The 27,120-nt window shown below is 37.7% G+C and overlaps 2 protein-coding genes across 8 annotated transcripts in view; one reads left to right on the forward strand and one right to left on the reverse strand.

The window, feature by feature from the left end:
* ZBTB25 (zinc finger and BTB domain containing 25) overlaps positions 1-14,925 on the forward strand; it is a 29,252-nt gene extending 14,327 nt beyond the window's left edge. For 5 of the 6 annotated variants that reach the window (XM_074327371.1, XM_074327368.1, XM_074327370.1 and 2 more), the window contains 4 exons: positions 1,353-1,532; positions 4,985-5,928; positions 10,676-10,707; positions 12,057-14,925. In XM_074327371.1, the coding sequence (XP_074183472.1) occupies positions 1,360-1,532; positions 4,985-5,928; positions 10,676-10,707; positions 12,057-12,293 (1,386 nt within the window). In that variant the 5' untranslated portion in view covers positions 1,353-1,359 and the 3' untranslated portion in view covers positions 12,294-14,925. Of the gene's footprint in view, positions 1-1,352; positions 1,533-4,984; positions 5,929-10,675; positions 10,708-12,034 lie in introns of all 6 variants that reach the window. The other variant, XM_074327373.1, reaches the window with a different exon arrangement.
* A 2,784-nt stretch (positions 14,926-17,709) lies between these two features.
* Positions 17,710-26,208, reverse strand: AKAP5 (A-kinase anchoring protein 5). Of its 2 annotated transcripts, none has more exons than XM_074327376.1 (2): positions 26,020-26,208; positions 17,710-23,216 (listed from the first exon to the last, which is right to left on the reverse strand). In XM_074327376.1, exon 2 carries the CDS (start codon positions 23,159-23,161, stop codon positions 21,872-21,874), a length of 1,290 nt encoding a protein of 429 aa, XP_074183477.1. In that variant the 5' UTR covers positions 23,162-23,216; positions 26,020-26,208; the 3' UTR covers positions 17,710-21,871. The 2 variants fall into 2 exon arrangements, with proteins under 2 accessions (XP_074183477.1, XP_019588870.2); XM_019733311.2 differs by having other exon boundaries at positions 17,710-23,427.
* Between the last annotated feature and the right edge of the window lie 912 nt (positions 26,209-27,120).

A 27,120-nucleotide genomic window follows, 5' to 3' on the forward strand; every position in this document is an offset into this window, starting at 1 on the left:
CTCTTGTTATAGCCTTTGTTTTAAAGTCTATTTTGTTGGGTATAAGTATCGCTACTCCAGCTTTTTTTTTTTTTTTCAGTTTCAGGAAATATCTTTTTCCATCCCTTTACTGTCAGTCTGTGTGTGTCTTTCGATCTGAAGTGAATCTCTTGTAGGCGCATATGTAAGGGTTTGGTTTTCTTATCCATTCAGCGACTCTTATCTTTTGATTGGAGCATTTAATCCATTTACATTTAAAGTAACTGTTGATAGATATATAGTTATTGCCATTTCATTGTTCATATTTTTGATACATATTTTTTTTCTTCTTCTTCAAGAAGTCCCTCTAACATTTCTTGTAATACTGGTTTGTGATGATGAACTCCTTTAGCTTTTTCTTGTCTGGCAAACTCTTTATCTGTCCTTCGACTATAAATCCTAGCTTTGCTGGTAGAGTAATCTTGCTTGTAGGTCCTTGCTTTCATCACTTTGAACATTTCCTGCCAATCCCTTCTGGCCTGCAAAGTTTCTGTTGAGTAATCAGCTGACAGTCTTATGGGGCTCTATCATAGGTAACTTAACTCGGTTTCTCTTGCTGCTTTTAAAATTCTCTCTTTGTCTTTAAACTTTGGCATTTTAATTATGATGTGCCTTGGTGTGGGCCTTTTTGGGTTGCATTCTACTTCCTTCAGGAATCTCCATGCTTGTATGTGTCTGAATGCAGTTAAGGTCAGGGTTTAGGTTCTATCCCATGGGGCTTCCAGGCCCCATGTAAATTGGGGGACATCTATTTTAAGGGCTCCTGAACTTACAGTGACTGTTAAGTTTCCCAAACATTGTATGATAATTAGGAAGCCAGTGTCGCCTGAGCACTGAGGATCCCTAAGGAGCAGTGATGGCTCTAGCCCACCCAGGATTCACTATTATGTTATGAATATTTATAGCTAACATTTAAATAGCAGTTTCCATTACAAGGTGCTTTTCACATAACTTATCTCACGTATTTCTGAGGCAGGAATCAATATCTCATTCCTATTTTTCCCGTGAAGAAACTGAAGACTAGAAACATTGTGGTTGCATAGATTAAAAAAGGACAGGACTTTATTTTGCCCCTGTGTCACTCATACCAAGCTATCTTCGTACCAGATGAAAAAAAGGCCATAAATATTTATGGGATCAGCAGTTGATACTGATTGTCACAATAGGTCTTAATGTTAAATAGGTTTGGGGTAAAATTAATAGCATTGAAAACTGTTGGATAATTTCATTTAAATTTCGGTCTCCTTGTACTCTTGTAGGTTTGTGTGAACTGTAGCCAATTTTGTAAAAAAAAAAAAAAAAAGAAAACAACTTTATATTGTCCTTTTTCTCAGAGCCACAATGGACACAGCTAGCCATAGTCTTGTCCTTCTGCAGCAGCTGAACATGCAACGAGAATTTGGTTTTCTGTGTGATTGCACAGTTGCTATTGGAGATGTTTACTTCAAAGCCCACAGAGCAGTGCTTGCTGCTTTTTCGAACTATTTCAAGATGATATTTATTCATCAAACAAGGTAAGGATGTGCTTTTGTAAATCAGAAAAATTTTAATGTGGTGGTATATCTAAACCTTATTATAACATCATTTTGGGGATTTTTTGTTATAGGGTCACCTTAAGAAATAAAAAATGCATGATACATATTTTTATATACCAGTAATTAAATGCAGTGTGAAGCATCCATGGTGGAAGATAAGAACAAAAACAATAATATTTGAAATTTATTGAAGGCTTATTTTATACCCAAGCACAAAGTATTTACCTGATGTAAATTCTACTGTTGTCCATACTATTTCAGAAAAAAGGAAACCAAGACTGAATTGTTAAGTAACTATCCCATCCAGGACTACACACAGCTATTAAGTTAGACTCAAGTGTACATCTGTGCTCTTAAAGTTTTAATGCACTTAATCACTAAGTTGTTGATTTCTATTCCATTACACTTAACATAGCGAGGTTTCAATGTCATAAGTCTTTCCACCTTATATTCCATATTACAGTTCAAAGGTCATTTGTTTCAAATCTGTTTTCAAAAAATTTTTGGATTTAGGTTACCCCAACCTGGTAGGTATATAGTGGGAGGGCTGCAAAGTGGTATTCAGATTTTGAGCTCTTGGTAAAGAATAGCTTTAATCTATCCTACTGTGTTTCCCCGAAAATAAGACCTAACTGGAAAATAAGCCCTAGCATGATTTTTCAGGATGACATCCCCTGAACATAAACCCTAATGCGTCTTTTGGAGCAAAAATTAATATAAGACCCAGTTTTATTTTCAGGAAACACGTAGGTTGAACGTGTTTAGGTAGGTTGAAAGAGGTAGAACACTCTTTGTTTCGTTAAAGAACCTTACATGAACTATTTAGGATTCCAGCCCCAATTATACATTATTATTTCATTGTTCATTTATTCAACTATTTATTGATTCCTTATATGTCAGGCACTGTGCTAGACCCCTCTAACAGATAAGTTATATTCTCTGCCCTCAAGAAATTTATAGACTAATAGAGAGGTAATGCATGTAAGGAAAATGATTGCAGTGTAATTGATCACTCTGTGCCTCAGTTTCCTTTTCTATAAAACACTAGAATAGTATAACTACTCACATTGAAAAGATTAAATGGATTAATATTAAAATGCTTAGAACAGGAGCTTTGCACTGTTAGCTGCTGTTATTAATAATTAATGTTTTTTCTGTCTGACTTCTTTCGCTCAGCATTACACTCAAGATCCATCCATGTTGTCACAAATGTTCCTATATCATCTTTTCTTACCGCCGAATAGTATTCCATTGTGTATATATACCACAACTTCTTTATCCATTCATCTATCGAAGGACATTTTGGTTGTTTCCATGTGATTTCACTGATATGTGGTATATAAACCAAAAACAACAAAAGAACAAGACAAACAAATGAGAAAGAGAAACTCATAGACACAGACAATAGTTTAGTGGTTACCAGAGGGTAAGGGGGGTGGGGGTGGGAGATGAGGGTAAGGGGGATCAAATATATGGTGATGGAAGGAGAACTGACTCTGGGTGGTGAACACACAATGGGATTTATAGATGATGTAATACAGAATTGTACACCTGAAATCTATGTAATTTTACTAACAATTGTCACCCCAATAAATTAAAAAATATATATTAATGTGCTAAGTCTATAATAGAAGTATTGTATAAGGTAAAGTGGAATGTCAGCAGCCCTATTTTGAGAAGGTTGGAAGAGGTTTTACAGAGGCCCTGGATCTTGAAGGATCAGGAATTGTTTTTCAGATATTGTAGAGGAATGCAAGAAGGTACATTGCAGGCAGAGGAAACAATGCATGAAAACACGCAGACATGAACCAGGCTAGATCAGAATGATTGGAATGTATGGCACAAAGGGGAGAGGAGGTTAGAGTGGGGGACAGGTCATGGGTAACCTTCTCTGCCACACCAAAGAGTTTCCTTTCTGACCTACATGTCAATGTAGAAACTATATTAAAAATACTACCTTCACATCAATCTTGTCTGAGAGCTGTGAGCTGGTCCAGCTCTCAAAGTGCGTGGTGCATGGTGTACCAGGCACTGAGCTAAACTAAATTCAGGAGATACAAGGGTGGCAGCCTGCTATGTGGTATCTGTTGAGCAACTGAAAATCCTCAGTTAAGAGAGCTCTGTGCTGATTTAAAAAAAACCCTGCCATAGACCATGCAAGTGGGTGGGTCAGAGCTCAGAGTGAAGCCCAAGAAGGAATCCCAAGATATCAAGACTAAAGAAAGGGATTGTAAGCATTTTGACCCCCCGTGCTTTCTGATGCATTGACCCACACTTCTGTTTCAGGGAAGGTAAGTTCATTGACTGATTCCATTGTTCCTTGACATCCAACACTTCCCTCAGGTTGTCTTTATCCTAGTTTTTCAGGGTGTTTTCTGATTTCTTGTTACACAGTTATTTCTATCTATTATCTGAGTTCAAGATTTATATGTGAAAATTGGGCTTGGGACTTATTTTAAAGCTTTTCAAAGTTATCCCTGTATTCATTTGTGATCTAAAGAGTAGATATATTAATATAGTTTGGGAGCCAAAATAAGGTTAGCGTAATTTAAATTCTATATATTACCAATTTCAATATACCCTGTAAAAATTTTTAAATATATTTATTGTGGTAAAATATATACAACATAAAATTTCCCATTTTAACCATTTTTAATTGTACAATTCAATGACATTAATTACATTCACAATGTTGTGCAACCATCACCACTATTTATTTCTAAAACTTTTCATCACCCCAAATAGAAACCGTATCCGTTAAGCAATAACTCCCTATACCCGCTGCCAAAGCTCCTGGTAACCTCTAATCTACTTTCTGTCTCCAGATATTTCTTATAAGTGGCATCGTACAAAATTTGTCCTCTTCTGTCTGGCTTATTTCACTTAGCATAGTGTTTTCAAGTTTTATCCATATTGTATGTAGCATGTATTAGAACTTCATTCTGTTTTATGGCTGAATATTCCATTATATGTATATGCCACATTATGTTTATCCATTCATCTGTTGATGGATACTTGGGTTGTTTCTACCTTTTGGCTATTGTGAATACTGCTGTACTGAACACTGGTATTTGCTTAAGTCCCTGTTTTTGGTTATTTTGGTTACATACTCAATAGACTGTTAAGTTCTGTAAGAGCAGAGTACCTATTTTATTCATTTTTCTACCCCTTGATCACTTAGGAGTCACTATATAAATGTTGACTTAATCAGATTATCTGTGTTTCCTAACTTTAGGTGGTACATGAAGACTTGTTGGGCCATAAAACTGGTATACAATGAATGTGTAAGCTTTTGCTGCTATTTGATTAAAGGCAGATTGCTAAGTCTGAACTTCTTAGAAAGAAATTGCTTTAGCCTAAGACTGTACTGTTAACTAAAAGGCCAACTGGTTGTTTCATTTTGTGTGGGTCTGTTTGTTTTTTTTTAACAGTGAGTGCATAAAAATACAACCAAGTGACATCCAACCTGACATATTCAGCTATTTGTTACACATTATGTACACGGGAAAAGGGCCAAAACAGATTGTGGATCATAGTCGTTTGGAGGAAGGGATTCGATTTCTTCATGCTGACTACCTTTCTCACATTGCAACTGAAATGAATCAAGTGTTCTCACCAGAGACTGTGCAGTCCTCAAATTTGTATGGCATTCAGATCTCAACAACCCAAAAAACAGCTGTTAAACAAGGTCTGGAGGTCAAAGAAACTCCTTCCAGTAACAGTGGAAACAGAGCTGCCGTCCAGGGTGATCACCCCCAGTTGCAGCTTTCTCTTGCTATTGGGCTGGATGATGGCACTGCTGACCAGCAGAGGGCCCGTCCTGCCACGCAGGCCTTGGAGGAACACCAGAAGCCTCCAGTGTCCATCAAACAGGAGAGATGTGACCCAGAATCTGTGATCTCCCAGAGCTACGCCTCACCCTCATCAGAGGTAACAGGCCCCACTTTCACCGAAAGCAGTATCAAAATACACTTATGCCACTACTGTGGAGAACGTTTTGATTCCCGTAGTAACCTAAGACAACATCTCCATACCCATGTGTCTGGATCCCTCCCATTTGGTGTTCCTGCTTCCATTCTGGAAAGTAATGACCTTGGTGAAGTGCATCCACTTAATGAAAATAGCGAGGCTCTTGAATGCCGCAGGCTCAGCTCCTTCATTGTCAAGGAGAATGAGCAGCAGCCTGACCACTCAAATCGGGGTACCACAGAACCTTTGCAGATCAGTCAAGTGTCTTTGATCTCCAAAGACACAGAACCAGTAGAATTAAACTGTAATTTTTCTTTTTCAAGGAAAAGAAAAATCAGCTGTACCATCTGTGGTCATAAATTTCTCCGAAAGAGCCAATTGCTGGAACACATGTATACACACAAAGGTAAATCTTACAGATATAACCGATGCCAAAGGTTTGGTAATGCATTAGCCCAGAGATTTCAGTCGTATTGTGACAGCTGGTCTGATGCCCCCCTGAAAAGTTCTCGCTTGTTCCAAGAACAGTTAGACTCATCTTGTGCTTTAGAGTCAGAGCTCACACAAGAAAATGTGGATACTATCGTAGTTGAGTAGCAGTTTCTCCTTCAGAATTTTTATATCAATTCTGAAAAAGAAAATTCACATGCATTTTTTATTCATAAATTATTTTCTTCCTCAAGTTCTATGGACTTTTTTCTTTACCATTTATTCATAGTTTTAATGTTTATATTAAGTCTCCTTATTGTAAGAGATATTAATTCATAGCTATTAAAATGTAACCTTCATTAGGGCTGTGAACTTTTCATAAATTAATTCACAATTTAGAAATCAGAAATCAGTGTAGTAATAATGGGACTTTAGAGTAAATAGTTATTTATGGAATTTCTAAGTTTTACTAGGTTGTATAATAGAATCAGTAAAATCAAATTAACGTTAAGTAAATGAGATATTTTTTAAAGAATATTCTAGACTATCACTTTTGGCTATTGTTTCACAAGAATAAGCATCTACCAGGACGATTTAAAAATATTTTCTGCCATATAGGAAGTTAATAGTTATTTTAATGCATAACTATGTGATAATGTATAAGAAATTGTTTTAAGGCATAAATATACCAAATCATGAGTTGTTTTAAAATTATATTTTACTTACTAGCTCTGCAACATCTTACATGGTTTTTATTTATTTTTTAAACATTGAACATACCTCATTTTTAATAAAACATATTTTAGTTAAAAAGAGAGAAAAGGAGAAGAGTCAGACATAAAATAAAAAATCCGAAAGAGAGTAACAATAAGGTACGTGCACATAATCACACAGAGACAGAGGTGCCGGTAGATCTGCATTGACTGACATCCAGGGGTGTTAACCTTAATCTCATGTGTTTTCTCAAAGACCTTAAGAACAATTTGGGATTTTTTTTATGAGTGGAGGTTTACATGAGTTTAAAGAGGAAAATGATAAAATACACATTATCTTTATACCCTCAGTGTCAGAGGATTTTCTAGGCTGCCTGAGTTGATGTTAATTTTCTAACAATCACTTGAAAAAGTAATTTTTCAGTGACACAGTTTTCACTTTTGTCTGGTCCATAAAACCAGCAGAATAGTTAGAGTCAATGTCCTAGAACTATGCTTAAAATCTATGGTAGGTTTTTCTCTGTGAATAAACTTAACTCCCTTTTATAGTGCTGAAACTTACAAAGTTAAAACCCCATAAAATTAAAATTGAGATTCTCCTGCTCTGTGTTGCTGGGAAATAGCTGATCAAACCTTACCACAAAGGACAGTTCTAAACTGTTTCTGAAATGTTTAAATATCAAAAATACTAGATGGTCATGAATAACAAAAGAGAGGCTTCAAAATAGCCTCTTCTTTTTTGTATGCTTCCCTGGTAAATTTGAAGCCTCACAGACATCTTTTTTTTTTTTGGGGGGGGGAGAAGGGGTACAGGACTTTGTTGGGGAACAGTGTGTACTTCCAGGACTTTTTTCCAAGTCAAGTTGTTGTCCTTTCTATCTTAGTTGTGGAGGGTGCCGTTCAGCTTCAAGCTGTTGTCCTTTCAGTCTTAGTTGTGGAGGGCGCAGCTCAGCTCCAGGTCCAGTTGCCTGTTGCTAGTTTCAGGGGGTGCAGCCCACCATCCCTTGGGGGATTCGAGGAATCGAACTGGCAGCCTTGTGGCTGAGAGCCCACTGGCCCATGTGGGAATCAAACTGGCAGCCTTCGGAGTTAGGAGCACGGAGCTCCAACCACCGGAGCCACCAGGCCGGCCTGCCTCACAGACATCTTAATAAATCTAATAAACTTGGTTTGTGAGGCTTAGAATTTGACTGCATACAAAACTTCTTTGAACTTTTGTGACTGCACACTCCAAGGACACTTCCTCGACAGCATCAGAGTTCAGTCAGGAGGGAGCTCAAAGAGTAATCCAGCTCATTCTGAGGGCACAAAGATTTTTCTCTGGATAAACAGTGAGTTTAGCTGAATTACGAAGTGATAAGTTTTTCTTGAGGGTTGAATGAAGTGAACCACTGGGCATTGTCTAAAGCAGTAGAGTTTCTGCCTTAGACAAGTGAGTGAAGCCTCCTGGGGTCAAGCTTGATACGGGCTGAGAGAATAATCTAACTAGCTATGGATACAGAATCAATAGGAGTGGTTACAATAAATGTGTTGCTCTTTGGAGTCAGAACATCATCTAATCTTAAATTATGGAAGCAATTATGCAACCTCATACTGCCTTCAAACATTTAATCTCATAGGATGAACACAAATATTAACCTCGATTTCATGTATTTCAGTTTATTCAGGATGTATTCCTTAGTCATCTTTAAGTAAAATTTTACTTTTCTCAGTAAGATAAATTTTCTCTTTTATATTCTTTACTACTTGCTCAGTCATTAGTCCTTGATACAAGAAGTATATAGCTAAAGGGTGCAATTAGGGATACATATGAGTTGTGGATACATTGTGGATGAGCAATGTAAGCAGTTCAGGGCAGGGTCTGGAGAAATGGTAAGAATTTGCTCGTGGCTGATTGGCCGTGATAGACAACATTGATTTAAAGCAGAAATAGATCTATGTTTGTTGGGTGTTGAAAAAATAATGGTTAACTGTATTTTCATTTCTACTCATAGAGTTCTTTTTAATACTAGGAATTAAAAGCAAATGTTTTTTTTTCTTAGTCTTCATGATATTTACTCTTATAGGAAGTGGAAAAATGTTAACTTCATTTTGTAGAAAAAAAATTCCAAAAGCTGGGTTCTGGTGAACCAGTGAACAGTGGTGTGAGGACTGACCCATTTTTTTCATTCAGCAGGCATATTTTAAAAATAACTGTTATATGGCTCACACTGTGCCCTGAGTGTATTTTTTTAAGATATGATTTGTCAGTAAGAAAATCTACTTTGTATAGAAAAAAGTTCTTCCAGCTAAACCCTTTAGTTCTGATTACATCATCTGCAAAATGGAGCTAATAATCTTAGCCATATAGTATGGGTTGCATAATGATTACCAAGCTCTAAAAACTAGAAATGCTATATGCACCTTAATCAATGTATCAGGCAAATACTAAACAGACATTTTCTCCTTGAATAAGCTTGGAATCTTCCCTTTTTTCCAGATATTGTATATAGTTGTTTTCTGGAGAAAAACAGACTGTGTCAGTATTTGTCCTTATTAGCACATTGTCTGAACTCAGTATGATAAGTATAGTCTGTCTTATGAGAACATTTATTGATTTATCTCTCTTGAGATTATTATTTCTTGCTTTGGTTTCCCGTCTGTAACATGGACATAGGCAGTCCCTACCTCACAGGGGTGTTGTGAGGATTTGTATTAAAATTGTGTTAAGTGCTTACTTAGTATTATTGATAAAAACTAACCATGTAAAGAAAACTACATTTATTCAATAGCTAAACCTATTAACTTCAGTATTTTAACCCGTAATTCTAGAATGTCTTAGAAGGATTCATATACTATTTAATACTCAATAATTCATTGACAAAATTCTTATTTTTATTTTTTACAAATACTCTAGAAACAGCAGTGTTGCCGGAATTTCTATTCTACCGTAATTTTATCAAGGAGGATATTAGTTCTTTCGCATTTTGGGGAATAAAACCTTGCCAATTTCAGCTTTCCTGAAAGTTCCCCCAAGCGTATTGTTTACGCCTAGGAAAAGGAACAAAAGCAATGGAGAAAATAACATTTTTATTTCTTCAATGTAGATTATCTAAAAAGTAGATGGGGACAAGAAATGGAGTGGGGATAATAATATAGTAATTCATTATGTTCTATTAAAATAGTATTTGAAAGGCTTCACTAGAACTGAAGGAAATACATATTAGTCATGGAAAAAGATAGGCTGAAAATGTATAATTCCACTAATATTTATTTGCACAGGCATATTCTTGATGTTGTAACTCAGATCCTTAATAAGTATCAATTTTTTAAATAGTAATTGAGGTAAAAATAGGCCACCTGAAGAGTTTTCATAGTGTAACTTGTGTCTGTATGTTTTAAACTAAATGTGTCTCTATGATATTTTATTATAATTACTTTTCAAATTCCTAAGAGTGAAATCTGTAAATGATTATTCTCTGTTGTACTTCTGTGTTTGTATGCCTGGACTTTTTGAAAACTGGTAAGATTATACAATCCCAAGCCTGAATGTCTTAAATACAAGGAATCACAAACTGTGATTTTTGTCTTCAAGACCTGGAAGAATCCATTGTATTTCAGTATGTATCTTGATTAGTTAGTAGATATTACTCCAGGGCAACTGACATTAAATGTCATCAGCTCTTCTATTTTGTGCCAAATAAATTCATTTAGTCAGATTAGATCAAATATCAACTTAAAATACTTTCAAAGAAACTTGGATTTCAAAAATTTGTCTAATAAAAAAGGCCCACTGAAGAGATCTTCAAAGTAGAAGTAACACATAGCTAAACATAGGAGACTGAAATCAATAACACATTGTATGAGTAAACTCTTCCACCTAATGTACTGTGAGAAACATTCTTTTAGAAAGTTTTGTATGGGATGAAAACAGTGGATTTCATGTATTTTATCATGACAAATAAATTGATGTGACTTGATCATAAACATCTTTTATTAGCTCAGCTTATAGAATGTGTTCTTATTTTACAGCAGTGTCTGCCAAATGTCTTCCTAGTGTTGAGGTAAGTAGTCTCTGTGCCAGGTAACATTTTGAATGTGTGAGGCAAAAATGTATCAGTGAGCCCAATTCTTATCAACCATAATCCAGCTACCATCTCTGGAAAGAAAGGTAATATCTAGTCATTTCCCAGAAGTTTCTTGCTTTGCTTCTTTCTTTCTTCCCTATTTACTCTCTACTGTATCTCCTTCAGTAACATAGTCTACAGCAGGGGTTCTCAACCAGAGTGTATTAGGGTTCTCCAGAGAAACATCCCAACAGGATGCGAGTGAGTGAGTGTGAGTGTCTGTGTGTGTACCATGTGGCCTAATGAAGAGAGAGAGAGAGACAGAGAGAGAGAGACAGAGAGAGAGACAGAGAGACAGAGACTATAACTGGCTCACGCACATGTGGAGGCTGAGAAGTCCCAAAGTCCCACATTCTACATTTGGCAAACTGGAGACCCTCGAAAGCCAATGGTTGGTTCCAGCCCCCAAACCAGCAGAAAAGACCAATGTCCCAGCTTAATAGTCAAGCAGAAGATCCCCTTACTCTCTAAAGGGTCAGCCTTTTTGTTCTATTCAGGATTTCAACTGACTGGATTAGGGCAACTTACATTAGATAAGGCATCTGCTTTACTCAGTCCACTGATTCAAATGTTAGTCTCATCCAAAACACCATCACAGACACACCCAGAATGATTGACCAAATATCTGGGTACCCTGTGGTCCAGTCAAGTGGACACATAATGTTACCGTATTTCCTCGAAAATAAGACCTAACCAGAAAATAAGCCCTAGTATGAATTTTCAGGATGCTCATAATATAAGCCCTATCCCAAAAATAAGCCCCAGTTAAGATTGTCAACCAGACAGACGCATTTAGTATGTCCGTTGCAACACACAACGGACGTATTGAATTGTAAAATAATAGTATTAATATATAATTAAATATAAATAAACATTATTGACATTACTACTTAAAATAAATAATATAAATTATAATTATTTGTAAATACCCAAACGGGCGTCTTTGGATGAGAGGTAAACGCCTATGTAAACAGATGAACTCAAGACTTGTTGCTGAATGACCAATTGGAGTACAGACAACGCACGAATAACGTGCACACTTGATAACGGACGTGGTTGTGTCTAATATGAATCTTCATAACTCAATACATCGTGTGTTGTAATGGACATACTTAATGCACTCATGTAAAATAAATTTTCTGAATTTTGGTGCTTGCAATTTTTCGTCGCTTTTGTGTGGACCATCATTCTTAACTGTCATTTTTGTTGCCACTCCTGTATCATAAGTCTTCAATTAACACTTGATTTAACGGTAATTTTAAAGGGAATAATATTTTGACCCCCAGACGAGTGCAAAAAGAAAGAGCTATTCCGTTGAGTACAAGAAAGGAATCGTGGAGGACTCCCGGGGCAAGAATCTTACGGCTTTCTGCAAAGAGAAGACGTTGAATCTCCGAATGGTCCGAAAATGGCGAGCAGAGTACGATAATCTCAGTCAACAGGTGGACGAGGGAAATGCTAAGAAGCTCAAGTGTGGATCAGGTCGGCAACCATTATTTCCTGAGCTGAAAGATCATCTGTGAATGGATTGCTGAAAGGAGAGCAAAGACTTTGATTGTGTGCATGGCTGATATTCAAGCATTTGCCCTTGCAATGGCACCACAGTTAGAAATATCCCCAAAAGAATTCAAAGCATCACAACACTGGCTGGATGGCTTCCTTCAGCGATATGAACTGTCTCTAAGATTGACAACACTGTTCAAGCTGGAAGATACTGAAGTTATTAAATGTGCACTTGCATTCAAGTCCTTTGTTGATGGCATCCACTTTTCTAAATACCAGCTCTCCAACATGATTGCTATGGATGAAACTGCAGTATTTATGGGCCAAGGATCTCAAATGACAATTGACGAGGGGTGCCTCGTCAATCTATTTCCTCCACTAGTTATGAAAGTGCACGTGTTACCTGTATTTTGGCAATTCGTCTGGATGGAAAGAAAGCCCCACCTCTAATCATCTCTAAGGGCAAGAAAGATAAGGTTGAACATGTTTCAGGCATTTATGTTCTTGAAACTGAAAAAGCCTGGTGCACACAAGCAGTTATAAGTAAGTGGGTCGGTCGATTTAATGCTACCACTTGTTTTGCAAGGTGGCTAAAGAGGTCTGCTAGTCTGGGATTCAGCCAGCACTCACCGTGCTAAAGACATGAAGAACTTCCTTGCAGAGAGAATAGATCAAATAATGATTCCCGCAGGAATGACTGTCTAGCTCCAGACTCTTGATATTGCAATAAACAAGGCATTCAAAGACCATTTGCGCATGGAAATCAATGACTACATTGAAATTAGAATGGAGAGAAATCAGAGTGGAAACTTTGTGAAGCTAGCCTGCAAGAGGCCATGACTTGGGTGAAGAATTCGTGGGATAAAATCACTGACAGCTGTGTTGCCAATGCACTACGAGCAGGCTACATGGACAAGAAGAGCTCATTTAAGGAGAGCTCAATTGCTGGACACGAGAGATTGGGACCAATGGTTCTACAGGAAATGGAGTCACAAGACATTCAAGCTGGAATTTGGGATTTGGAGAGTTATGACAATGTTCCAGAAGAAGATGACATGACTGTATTTGAATAAATGTAGATTTTTGTACGTGAATAAATGTAGGTTGTTGTACATGAAAAAATAAGACAACTCCTGAAAATAAGCCCTAATGCGTCTTATGGAGCAAAAATTAATATAAGACCTGGTCTTATTTTTGGGGAAATATGGTAACCATCACACAGGATGGTCTCCCCACCATGGGGACATTTGGCAGCATGGAGATGTTTTGGGTTGTCAAACTAGGTGGAGGTGGGGGTAAGGTTGTTACTGTCATCTAGTGGGTAGAGGCCAGGTTTGCTGCTAAACATCTCAACGCAGAGGATAGCCCCCCCAAACGAAGAATTGTCCAGTCCAAAATGTCAGTAGTGCTGAGGTTGACTAGTCCAGGTCTAAAAGCTTCAAATATGTTTTGTGATGGTGGTCAAGAGAAACCAAAATTTTGGGATTTCTGTCCCGGTTATCTTTGAAGTTGACACTGTTCTTAGGGAATATGAAATGTGTTAGTTCAGAGTTAAATCCTATTTGTGTTATCCTTTGTCCCAGCTTTTAAAAGACAAAAAATGTGATTATTAATAATCAGAGATGTACTAAGCAGCAAGACAGTTTTAAATCTAGTCATGTAATGTTTGAATTAAACAGTTACGTCTCTGTGAAATTGTGATTGTAATTTGTGTAACTTTTTAATCTGGCCAAAAGGTGGTACCAGTGTACCTTTTAAGAATATTTTACATTATGTTCCAATTTGGCATTACTATTTGTTTAATTCACTATTTATTTAGTACTTACCAGTAGCAACTCTTGGATCTTGCTTTATCTTACAGAGTCATGACTAATGAGGATTTTCCTAGAATTCCATAATATATTAGGTACTGCAATATCTTAACATCCCTCTTTGATCAAGATGCTTCCAATTTACATATAAATATATTATAGCAGCAGATAACCTTTTAGAATATCACATTTGTTGTGATTGTTATATTGAGTATTTCTGAAGATTCTATAGGCCTTGGAATTTTAGTCCCAATCATATTTGCTTTTCTAATCAGGCATCAAACTCAGTTTTTGGTGTTCTTCCTGGTTGCGAGGTAAATCCAGGGATATTTGAGTAAATACTCCCTTGTTTCTTGTCTCTCATGTCTTCACATCCACAACCTGTGAGGTTGGCCTGTGTAGTATTTTCTGGAATTTACTTTCTTTTCAACTGTGGTTCAACAGCTGACTCTAAGCTGGTGTTATTTTCATCTTCCCTCACTTCCTTCCAACCACTCCCAATCTGAGTAAACTGAGGCCTTCTTTAATAGAGTTCTTCTGCCTTCCACTCTTCTTACCTTCCAGTACTGAGTGAATATAGTCTGCCCTCTCCCCCCCCATCATTTCTGCTTGCAATATTATTATAAATATTATCCTAGGACTTTGTACCTAATCACCAAATGTGTCTCTTAAATTTAGTTTCCAGCTGATTAGCCAATTTGGAGATTGAACCCACTGCCTCTCAGATAAATTCTCTTCCAATGTTTATACCGTGTTGAAACTTTATTCTAACAACTTGGTTATAGTTGATATTGTATCAAAATAATGGAAATAAAGCATCTTCCCTTATGCTATTAGAAAACGATGGTGTCCTTTCATGTCAGAAATCCGAAGGAATAGCAGTGCTCTGGGAGGGGTTCACTACACAACTGAACTGGTCTCTGCTCTCCTGGGACCTGAGGAGAGGCAGGAAGGAAGCCTGAGGAGGCCCTCACCAGCTGTAGTTGTCACCCCTTCTCTGGTGTATGTTATTAATGAAGTTCAGGAACATCCACGTTAAATTTGTACAGACCAAACAGCCCTTTGAGGAGTGAGAGCTTGTGAATTTAGCTCTGCCACATTTTTCTGTAGTGGAAGCCATATGACATTTAGTCCAAGCCACATGTAGGTTAAGTACCTAATTTAAAAAATTTTTGGTAACTGTTATTTTGTAGTAAGTACCTTATAGGGAGGAAAATCTAAAGAACCTATGATGGTTCTTTAGAAAAAGGATATATTTGAAAAGGTAAGGGAAAAGGCTTTAAAATGCCTACCAGAGATTCCAGTGGAGTGAGTCTCAAAAAGTCTTTTTACTGAACCAGTTCTCATTTCCCAACTTTGCCCTTCTTTCACATTATGTGCAGTCTGATGCTATGAGCTCAGTGGTTCCTTTTCTTATCACATTTTAATGTGAGGGAAGAAAGGCATATAAATGGAAGATTCCTTTATTTCAAACATCTTTTTCACTGTCAACACCATAGTTTTTGCAGATCTCCAAATTGGTGGCTATGTTTAGAGCCACCACATAAGGCAAAGCCAATTACGCACAATAAACGCTGGGGGGCACCACTGCCAAACGAATGCGTCTGAAGTTGGGCTGTGCAGAATTTGCACTGCTGTGCATGACAGCGCTGGTTTAAATGCTGGGTTTAAGCAGCCGTTATTTTTAATTTCTGCAGCAAGTAGCAGTTTCCACTGATGCAGCCAGGAAATTACATTAAACAGAAATACACAGGTGTATAAAGAACAATGAAATCAGAATATGGAAGAATACTCCCTACACAGGTGACACAACTGTGTGTTTGTCAAAATTTGTAGAACTGCACTAAAATGGGTAGATTTTATATGTATGTTAATTATGTCCTAATGGAAAAAGTTCAGACCACCCAAATAAATATAAAAATATCTTAGAGCTTAATAAACCATATTGATTATCATTCTCTATTCAACTTTCCGCAGGTCAGAAAAAACACATCAGCCAGACATTAAGGGTATAGAGAAAATCCAGTATAGAGGAAATCCATAAAACTGAAAAGATAATTCTAAACAAATTCACTGAAATCATCAAAATTACTGATAAAGCTGTTTGTGGTACATCTCGATAAAAGATGAGAAAGTTGGCTTTTTTCACCTGCATTGAGCAGTGACCAATTGTTTTGGCATTCTGTATGCCACGTCACAGACGTACACAAAGACCCCGTTGTAGCCACACTGACTTGATCTTCCAGTGACCAAAAGGTACAGATGTAAAAGCGGGGTTTTGGGAATAAAAGGTTCGAGTACAAGTGTGCAGATGACTGCGTCTGCTTTTGTGTCACCTGTGCTCCCCATCTCCCAGAGTGCAGAAGTGGAAGGCCTAGGTTTATGGCCACAAGTATAGCTGTGAAAAAGTGTATGAAAGGTTTAATCCCTGCCTCATAATTGCGCTGTCGTAAAGATCAAGCGAAGACCAAAAGCTTGAGTTGAGCCATAAAATGAGTTGTGAGGAGACATGTCTTGCGTTGCGAATGCGCAGAAGCTGCTGGATGTCAATACCATTGCTGTGGATAGGTTGGGATTTGTATACAGAGACAGTTCTCAGTTTGGGAGTTTTCCAGGCTGGGGCCATTGCACCATCCTCCCCTCACCTAGGTTTTCCTTAATCATTCATGATACCCATGCCCAGCTCTGGCTCAGGATTTTCTGGGGATGTGTAGTGTGTTCGTGTACACACATACGTATACTCACTCTTTCCCAAGCTCAAGAACTTAACCCCTGGTGATCTCAAGCTTTCAGGGGGAAAAAAAGAAAAGCGAGTACTCACAAAGGGGCTGAGGGGGTGGGGGCTCCAGACTTCAGCGTTAAAGGGAGATCTAAAAAGAAATTAGCAGAATTGCTTGTGAGGATGAGTTTTACAAAAGGTACTGTATCTTTTATATTAGAAAGATGTGATTTAATAAAACTTTTTCAATTCTGCAAAATGTGAAATATTAAATACCCTATGTACAGTATTTGTCCATTAATAAGACATTTTCCTTTGGAACAAGGTTTAATTTTAGGATTTTAAAGGCACTATCAACTTCAAATTTGTCCCGAGATTGGCAAGTACTTTTGTTCATAGAGCCCAGTTATGACTATTGGACAGTACTTAAGAAAAAACAGGGTTGTCAACATGAGAATAAAATCAGTGTCTTCGTAAAAATAACTTTTCAAACACCCACCTTTAGCAAGTACCATCTGAATAATTTAAGCATTTTCACATCAAGATTGCTTAGTTACTTGGAAAACCGTAAAGATTATTAACAATTCAGTTTAATATAATGTAGAAAAGACAAACTAATGAGTGTAGCAAGAGATGATGAAAACAAGCACACTTCTGTCAAATGTATAGAAGACACCAAAGTCATGGAATACGTTCAGTGAAATTGAATTCAAGGTCTAGGAGTCTCTCTTTGCTAGAGGTGGGCTCTTTCAGCCGTGTCATTATAACGGCTGTCTCACACCCAATCAGAGTAGAAATTTTGGTAGTGCTAACCCAGTAGTTTCGTCAGTGTGATCTTTCTAGTTTTACGAAATGAAAGGAATATACCACATTTCTCTTAAAAGATTTAGGTAAATAAAATAAACATGAGCCAATATAATATTTATTCTGTATTAACAGTACATGTATCAAGTCAGGTTGAAACCTTTTTTCTACAGAGTATTATTTTTTTAGTACTAACCTTAATGAGAGATATGAAATGCAATCTTTACTTTCATAATAGCTCGTTCACTTAACACTTTACAGACAAAGAACTACTATAAATATGTAACATTATACAGGCTTTTCTTCTGCACCTGTTCACAAACCGGAACGAACACACTGGTTAACTATTTAGAACCGGAATGCTTTCAGAGTGCCCCTGTATTTCTATGACCACCTCCCCACACCAGATAAAAGTCATCCTTTTCTCTTTCTTCTCCCCTTGGGGCCCTCCTGAGGCTGCACCTCCTGGGGCTCTTTGCCTTAACCTCTGTCCCAGGGCCTGATGCCGCTGCTCCCAGGTTCAGTTCTGGGAGGGCAGGGAGCCTGTTTCCTTCATCAGTGTTTGGCCTGTGTTATACCCAACGTGCGCTGAATCAAACTGAATTTAATCAGGACATCTAAATTTTACGTAGCATCCTTCCGATAAATTTTTATAATTACATAAGGATCATTACAAAAATTCAAAAATGTACCATAAAATGTACTATATATTGAAATTTTGAATTCTGTAAAATAAGAAACTTCATGTTACACAATAAAACATCATAGGAATTTGAATCTTAAGAACGCTAAACCTTAAATGAGGATTTTTTTTTAAAATGCAGAAATGACAGGCAGAAAAGTCAACCCCGGACATACTGAGTTATCAGATGAAATTAGAAAGTAGACTACATAGTTGAATAAAGTTGACATTAAAAGGGTCCTTTCAAACAATGGGATTCTAAAGTTTAACAGTTATTTAAAAAATTCTGCTGTAAATCCTGAAAAAAAAAAAAGATCCTTAACTATCAATAAAAAATAAGGCAACTTGAATTTAGAAATTTATGAAGTTCTCTTGGAATTGCATGCAGAGGCCAAGTTTGACTGGTGCCCTGTCATAATCTGTATCTTGAAATGCCTTTAGCAGGAAGAGTATTCACACATACTGATGAAAAAAACAAATCTCTCCAAAATAAATCAGAGTTTTAAAAACTAAATAGCAGACCAATTAAGATTGCCACAAACTTAGTGCATCAAATAGATGACCTTGAACAAAAATTATGCAGAGAGCTTTTCTGAAGAACTCTATTTATGCCACACGCTTATTCTTTGAGGTGGAGGAGGTAGTGGGGAACATAATTTCTGTTTGAAAGTTCTTTTGTTGTCTGCTACCTTTACCTAAATATTACTGGGTACTATTTTAATATCCTATAAAGTACTTTGCAAAAACGTTAAGTGAGTAATGCTACATAGAGGAGGATTTTCATAATCACTGGGTTGTAAAGCAAAGTTTATAATACTTGACTCTTAAAAAGGGGGAATATACTAAAAGAAAATTAACAAGTATCCGATAAACCAACTAGCCTTGTAAAATTCTGAGTTCAAAGACAAATGAATCCACACTAATAAATGTTCACTAAAAGCTGTATTTATAGCACAGCAAATTTAAATGAAAATTAATGTGGTATAATTAAATTGCCTTTTAAATTATCATTTTAATATTGTCAAATGGATGTGAATTGAATAAGAACCTATTTATATTAATTTAGTATCTTGCATATAAAATCAAATTGCTTGAAATAAATACCATTATAATAAAAAAATTTTATGAGAGACTTCTAAGTCATCTGATTCCTAGTTATTTCTATAACACAACAATTTGGATCACCTTAGAATTCACTGTAGTAGGATTTAGACATTTGGAAGATATATGATCATAATCAGATTGAAACCGATTAATTTCTGGATTCCTTTTTCAAATGAATTGTACTATTTAATTCACCAGATATTCTCAATAGAAAAGATTGAGGAGAAATCACTTAAGAATGAATGCAAGTAGAGTACACATCTCATCATAAACACAATCAATTATAATACATTCTAACCAAAAATATGTAGCAAACCATTGGGGGGGGATTGGGGGAATAATAGAAACCTAGGACTAGATAAAATGTTACTTTCTGAACAAAAAATAAATTCATCACACATATTTACCTAGTATGTTTTTATAACTCCCAAATAAATATGCCAAAACCTTTCAAAATATTTTCAATAACTGTTAAGTGCTGTGCTTTTTGCTCGAATGAGAGGTTACTAAAAACTTACAATGCAAGTATATTGGCTTGAGCCATTCTTGCAGCAAATGAAGGCAGAATTTTTCAGAACACTGTAAAATGCACTAACTTTAGGTTTTTAAATTGCTCACTTTTAAATATGATATTTATTGGTAGCTGTCCAAGTCCATTAGCACCACATATAGTGAATTAAAAAGTATTTTTAGGGAGGATGACATAGCAGTCTTTTTTTCTTAATGTTTAAAAGTTATACAATTAAAAGAAATTGATTTCTTGCGTCATGCGTTTTGAAAGATCCACTTTTCACCTTGCTAAATTGAAAGATTTTGGTGGGTCACCCCGACCCCAAGGTTATATAGGAAAATTTGGGGGAATACTTTTGCATTTCAGCAAAGAATCTTGCTAATAATATCCATTATTTAGTTCAGTTCCAAGCTCAGATTAGGTTCTTCTGCCAGAGGTCTCAATATGTACTCATAGAAACAAGAGATTCTACAGGATACATTTGCAAATACTTTTTACATGCAATCCGTAAGTAATTCAAGAAGTCACCAGATCATTTAAAATCATCCAATGCATATTCTTTTCTCTAAGAATGTACAAGTACTCTTTAACAAATACCTTACAACTCACGTGAAAGCTCTTCATTACTTCATCTACTTTCAGAGTAACACAGTTTAGACAGTGGGGGACTATATATGTGTAGATATACCTGTGAGGTAGGGAAGTGTGTTATATAATAGTATTATGGCCACAAGAAAAAATTGAAATGGAATCACTTTCTTAAAAAAAAAAAAGCAATCATTGACGAGATTGATGATTTAATAACTGAATAAACTGCAAATAAGCCCTTCTTGTTATATGAAGTTCATTTTCAGTGTCCATGTAAAATGTTTTTTCCTGGTGTCAGGCACAATGAAAGAATACTGACATTTAAAATGTGCTTTAGCAATAACTTTTCACTTTCTCTTCACCCTTGTACTTGGCTCATTCTTGGTCAAGAATGAATAATATTTTCACTAAATTATGATTTCCTAGGACTTTTATTGCCAGGCTGGCTTTGAATGCACTCTCCCCATTTTGAAAAGAGTTGATGAATACGGTCTCTAAAGAAGTAATCCTGCAAGATGAATCCATGTTATCTGTGACAACTTGTTACTTGGGAAGTTTGTCTTCTCCTGGATGGAAAATAATATTCCCCTTTTTGTTTTGTTGTTGTTGTTGTTTCTAACTTTTCAGCAGATGAGCCCATGCAGAAATGGATTGATACAGGTCTCTTTGGAGCAAAAGAAAGATGGAGAGGGAAAATGCACTCCCTGTTTCCACAGCTTTGCCCTTGGTAATTATTTGCAGATTTGAGGTAACTTGTGAATGGCTTTTGTAAAGGACGTGAGCAAAACTAGAAAATCACGTGTTTAATTCAACAAGCATATTCTGCACATTCTGCTGAAATTGGAAAAATGCAATATTTTTTTGAGGTAAGACTACTGCCTAGGAGTGTAACAACTATAAATCATAACATTCACACTAAAAAACTCACCTTAGTCACCATTTTAAACAACATAAATGTGTACTGCAACAACAAAAAAGTTTCTGAAAACTGAATGCAGTGTTAACCTATACACAGGATTAAACTATCAAAAGGAAATCAGGCTTTGTGACATCAGAGGACAGTAGAGTGATTATGGCATACTGTAAGTGCTCAATAAACATATCTTCCTTCTCCCAGGCACCCCAATCTCCACATGCCATTTAGCAACTCCGTGTATGTCACTTTGCATTGCAATCTGTACTGATTTCCTCCAATCCAGAAGTGACTGCATTTTAGTGTAGGAAGGGTTTTATAAACTTGATGAATTCTTTAGCACTTCTGTGCTGAAATTGTACCTTTAAATTCCACAGATGAAAATCTCTCATTTGTTACTGTATAAGAAATGCCACAAATACGTAAAATAATTAAAAAAAATGCTTTCCCTCCCATGATGTGGAAATTAAGTCACTGTAGAAGATTGTTTATTATCATCAGAGGCCATTTCATTAACCAGCTGTTCTATAGACAACTGGATAGCATTCTTGACAAGAGAAGAAGCTGTTTCTATTAAGAGTGTTTCATATTGTTCTGAAGTTCTACCCTCAAAACCACTGTCATTAGCAAAAACCCCTCCTTGCTCATTTTCAGTTGAAATTAAGAATTGCTTAGGGACATTTTTAGATTTCTTAACATCAAATTCACTGATTTCAGTGTCCGTAATAATAATAGCAATTGGCTCCATTCTTTTGGTTTCTTCTGGTTTGGGTTTCTCTGCACTGATCTCAATTTCTTTAAAATCTGATTCCTGGCTCAATTCAGTATCTTCTGGCTTACTCTCTTCAGCTACAATCTCTCCACTTTCATGGTCTTTCCAATTTGGTTCACTTTCTAGGACACTGTTTCTGGCTTCGTCCACAATTTGTTGATCTAGGATTGCAGGTGAGGGGGCAGAATCAGAAACCACTGGTAGCTGATGTTCTGTTTCTGAAGTTTCAAGTGGGCTTGCTTGCTGGGGTTGGACACTTTGTTTTTCCTCAATCTTTTCAATCTCCTTTTCAAGGATTAGCGTTCCTGTCTGAATAGCAGAATGCTCTGGATCTAACTGAAATTCTACTGCAATCACTTCTTCTCCAGGGCAAGTGATGCCGTTGCTCACATTTGATTCACAGACCTCATCACCCCCTTTCTGTGAGACATCTCTACTTACATCCTGGATCGACTTAGTCTTTGTTGCCTGGTCACCTGATTGGGTCACAGGTTTTGTATCCAAACTTTCAGCGTCTCCATGAACTCTGATGCTACAGTCTGCATCTTCTTTAATTTTGGAATGATTCCTTTTTTTCTCCCTCTTTGAGAATTTGATGCAGGGAATCTTAAGTCTGGATTTTGCCCTTTTTTTAGAAAGATCAACATCCTCAGCATTGATTTCAGGTTGCACTTTAGCCTCAGAGGGCTTTTGCTTCTTTGAAGAATCTGACCTTTGCCTGCGTGTTACAAGATGTTTGATGGAGGCCCAGGCCCCCCCGGGGGGCGGTGGCTGATCAGAGGTTCCTGCTTCTGGGGAACATGTCCTTGCCACATCAGCAGCCTCAGAGCCAGCTGTGGGCTTCACTGCTTTGGCTGATTTCTTTCTTCTCTTGAAGCAAAGCATCGATGCTTTTTCCTCCTGCCTCTCATCCTGAGGACTAACTTTTGCTGATCCCCTCTCATCTTTGCTTTCTACTTGAATTTCAGAAACTGTGGTCTCCATTTTTATGTTACACTTTTTCTTTTTCTAGAAAATGATGTTCTCTCTTCCTTAGCATCTGTTGATGACAAGAAAAGTGGGCAAAAATATCATACTAAGCAAAATTACTTCTGGATGTATTCACGCCTTTCGTCTTACTCCATACAGTTGTTTGAGGTGGTTTCTCCAGTATACAAATGCCTGGTTTCTCTATTACTTGTTATTTATCTCTTTCATTTCTTCATGAAAGCCCTTTACTTGATAGATTTTTGTTTTATTTAAAGATCAACCTGATGAGAGAAAAGAAAGTGGTATTTTATTTCACTATCATCAGTCTATTGTTTTCTATAGAGACTACTACTTCCTTTGAATGTATGTAATACCAGACATGTTTCCCATATAATAACTTACTGAAAATGACTGGAGAATAAAAATTGAGGTTAACTTTTGCCCTTTCAGAAAGATTTCAATGTGAATGTATTTTGCTCTATTCTGTTACAATTTCATTTTGAATTTCTCTGCAAATCTGGTATTTTACCAATTCTTGAGTTGTGCTGTCTTTATGAATTATTTCTGACTCTGAATTGTGAGTTAACAAACAAAATACAACAACAAAAAATGAATGTAAGGTGATAAGCAAGTTAGTATAATTTTTATTACATGGAATAAAGAATTCTGAAGCTACAAATGATCGTGGAGATTATTTGAGATTAACCAAATCCAGTCAGGATGAAGAAATTGAGCACCAGAATGGGCTGTTGTCCGGCTGAAAGCCATACGGTTAGATAAGGTCATAGCCCCGGTTAGAACTGAAGACCTTGACCCTCCAATGTTCTTTCCATTATACCACAAGGTTTCTGTTCTGAACTGTACATTCCGTCAAGGAGGTGAAGTGCTACTTTTCATACATACTCGGGAAATTTAACATTACTGTCATTCTCCACTCTTAAATCTAGTTGTATAATGTTGACATCTTTTTCTAAGTATTTGCTGTTCAAACATTTTCCTTTATAAGCACATAGTTGAAGGTCAGTAAGGGTGAATGATACTAATAGTTGCCATTTATTGAGCAACTTCTGTGTATTTGGAGTGCTAAGCACTTTTACATACATCTCTAACCCTCCCCACAGTATTACAAAATGAGAAGGTGGTGGTATCACCATCTACAAATGAAGAAAGAGGCTTAGAGAGGTTACACAACTAGTAGGTAACAGAGCCAGATTCAACCCAAGATTGGCTATTTCTGTTTCTGAAGCCCATGCTCTGAAACTGTGTTTTAAGAGTGTCATCAGAAAAATGAATTGTTTGGAGATGCCAATCTGCACCAGATTCACTAGTCAAAAATCTTAAAAATGCTTAATGGTTATTTAACCATAATGTAGCCCATCAATTCATAATTGAATCAAGATTAGGCTGAGTTCTTGCTATTTTAAAGTCAAGCTTTTGAAATTCCTTATATTTTATTTTCTTGGTTTTAGAACTAATTTGAAAGTCAAATATAAATGATAAGCTGCACAACTGGCAAACTGATTAGTTATATATAAATAGAAAAGTATATTTAAAAATTAATCCACAGAATGGTATGATGGTACCAATGCACAGAGAGATGAGGTGATCATCTGAAAAAAAAACCTATGAATTTTAGTTGATTGATGTCTTAAAAATAAACAAAAGGGCTCAGTTCTTGTACTTCCCCCTCTGCCCCCCCGTAAATCCTTCACTGTTTAAGGTTTATTCGGGTAGCTCTTGATTTTATGAACCACAGAAGGAACTGGAACTCTGAAAATTGGTTTATGATCTAAGTAAATACTCCCTTAGGTTGGGTGTTACATACACCACGCCTCTGGCCGAAAGACAAAGTCATCCTAAAACAAAGGTGGAACTAAAATATGGAACACTTTGTGTCCCTCCTCAATGAATGCTTCCATAAGCAGAACTACAGCTGCTTATAGCTCTCTTTAAGTCGTCTCCCCTCTTGTGAGTTATCAGCACCTGAGAACTTTTAACCAGAGGATGTATAATTAACAGAAATAGTGAAATTAGATCATGTTTAGGAATGTATCATTTGAAACTAACATGAATTGCTCAAAGACAACTGTTTGAAAAGCTCACTTGAACGATTATCACACTGTAGATATAAAACAAATACCAAACAAAAAACTAAAATGGGAAAATACTGTCTTGTAGACATTAAAACTTTGCAAAATTAGTTAGACTGCAAATGATTCGTCCTTAGCCTGCCAGGGTAGTTTTTTCGCCTCAGGAATCTTCAAGTTCCTGTTGTCCTTTCCTCACAGAATCAATCGCAAGTGTAATGCCATAGAAAATACCCCTTCCCCTTTTTTCTTGAGCAGAGAAGCACGGAAGCAAAGAGCAACCACTCCCTGAGGAAAGCAGTGACTCTCCCAGCACCCGATGTGGACCACGAAGCTTCCTCCTGGAGGAAGACGTCTCTCGTTCTGGCTTGATGCTCCTTATGGAAGGAGCTAGAGCGCAGCATAAAGTACTTAAAAAGGAAAGTGCCGGGGGCGTGCAACAGATAACCCAGCTTCAAGCTATCTGCACAATTACAATGCCAGAAACCCCAAATCACATTTCCTTAAATAAAAGGCAAAGAAGGAGAAATCTACCGGCAACCCATGCTTCTAGGACGAACTGTAAGGCTAAGGAGGGTAGGTGGCTAGAGGCTGATGAGGGTCGCGCAAACAGGAGCTACCTGCAGACAAATGACCTTCGCGGTTCTTACCTCGGCCATCTCCGGGTCACGCAGATTTCGGGGGTCCAGCCAACCCTTCGGCCCACCCCGCCGCGCGGGCGGTCAGTGGACCAGATACTGGCCCGCACCCTCTTTCCCCGCAAGCCCCTCGCCCTCCTTCACTCACCGAGGCCGCCGAGGTCACTGACCGGGGGTGCATGCTGCCCAGGTTGAGGGTCGTTCGCGGGGCTGGGCTCTTAGGCAGCCAGGAAGCTACGGTCGCACCGGGAGCCAGCAGCCCTCTGCAGATGGACCGCAGTCTTGGCGGCACCCCCTCCCCAGAACGCGGGAACTGACAGCCGGCGGCACCAATGCGCGCCGAGCGGGGGGGCGCGGGGCGGAGCCAGGGGCGGTGGGCGGGTGGGGGAGGGGGCGGGGATCAGCAGGTCCACCTGCGAGCAGTCTTCCCAGCCATGCGGGAGCAGACCTTCGCGCTCCTAGCCTGGGCGCGAATTCACGCGGCGCGACCGCATCCGGGGAACGGCAGGTGGACCACCGAGAGAGCCGCTAGATGGGGAGGGGACCAGAGTAGTGATGATTTCCGCATTTTCTGAGACGCAAAGTAGCAAAATCTGGTTTTAAATTATAGGCACTCCTATTATAAATCCCGCCCCCCCCCCCCCGCCCCACACACACCGAGTATCTAGACATAGCAGATATCACATTTTAAAGGTAGGATTCAAAACTGTGCGGCGTGGGATCTCGTTTGAGAGAAAATTACATATATGAATTGAAACAGAAACAAACAACTTTCCCAGAAGTGGGGGTGGGTATAAAGAGGTTTTCACGGTTCATTGCCAAACAGCTGTCAGAGACCCAAACCCTAGTCTTGTCTCCCTAGTCTAGGGGACATGTAGAAATGATGCCACCTGTGTGTGGACAAGATCAGAAGGGCACAGGAACCCATCCCCCCCCATCCATCTTTTATACTTTACATATTTCCAAGGCTAAGTTGAGGGTGCTTACAAGTTATGTGTTTCCCGGCTTAACCTTGTCCCTCAAGAGGGTGGGATGGGGTGGGTGTGGAGAACAGGAGATGGCTTTCCTTACAATTCCAGTCCCGGTCAGAGCAAAGGGTACAGGCAACATCTAACTCCCTCCTGCATGACCGGCTAGGTTCTTATCACAGTCTTTATTTAAACAAATTGCTAGCCATAGTGAAAAGCACCACAAGCACTTATTTGTACACGTAACACATTGTTTTCATTAACACCGGTGAAAGGTGTTG

Source organism: Rhinolophus sinicus, linkage group LG03, assembly GCF_036562045.2.
Source record: "Rhinolophus sinicus isolate RSC01 linkage group LG03, ASM3656204v1, whole genome shotgun sequence".
Classification (NCBI taxonomy): domain Eukaryota; kingdom Metazoa; phylum Chordata; class Mammalia; order Chiroptera; family Rhinolophidae; genus Rhinolophus; species Rhinolophus sinicus.

Coding starts and splice junctions, on each gene's coding strand:
- AKAP5 (XM_074327376.1), bottom strand. CDS start 23,161: ATGGAGACCACAGTTTCTGAAATTCAAGTAGAAAGCAAAGATGAGAGG.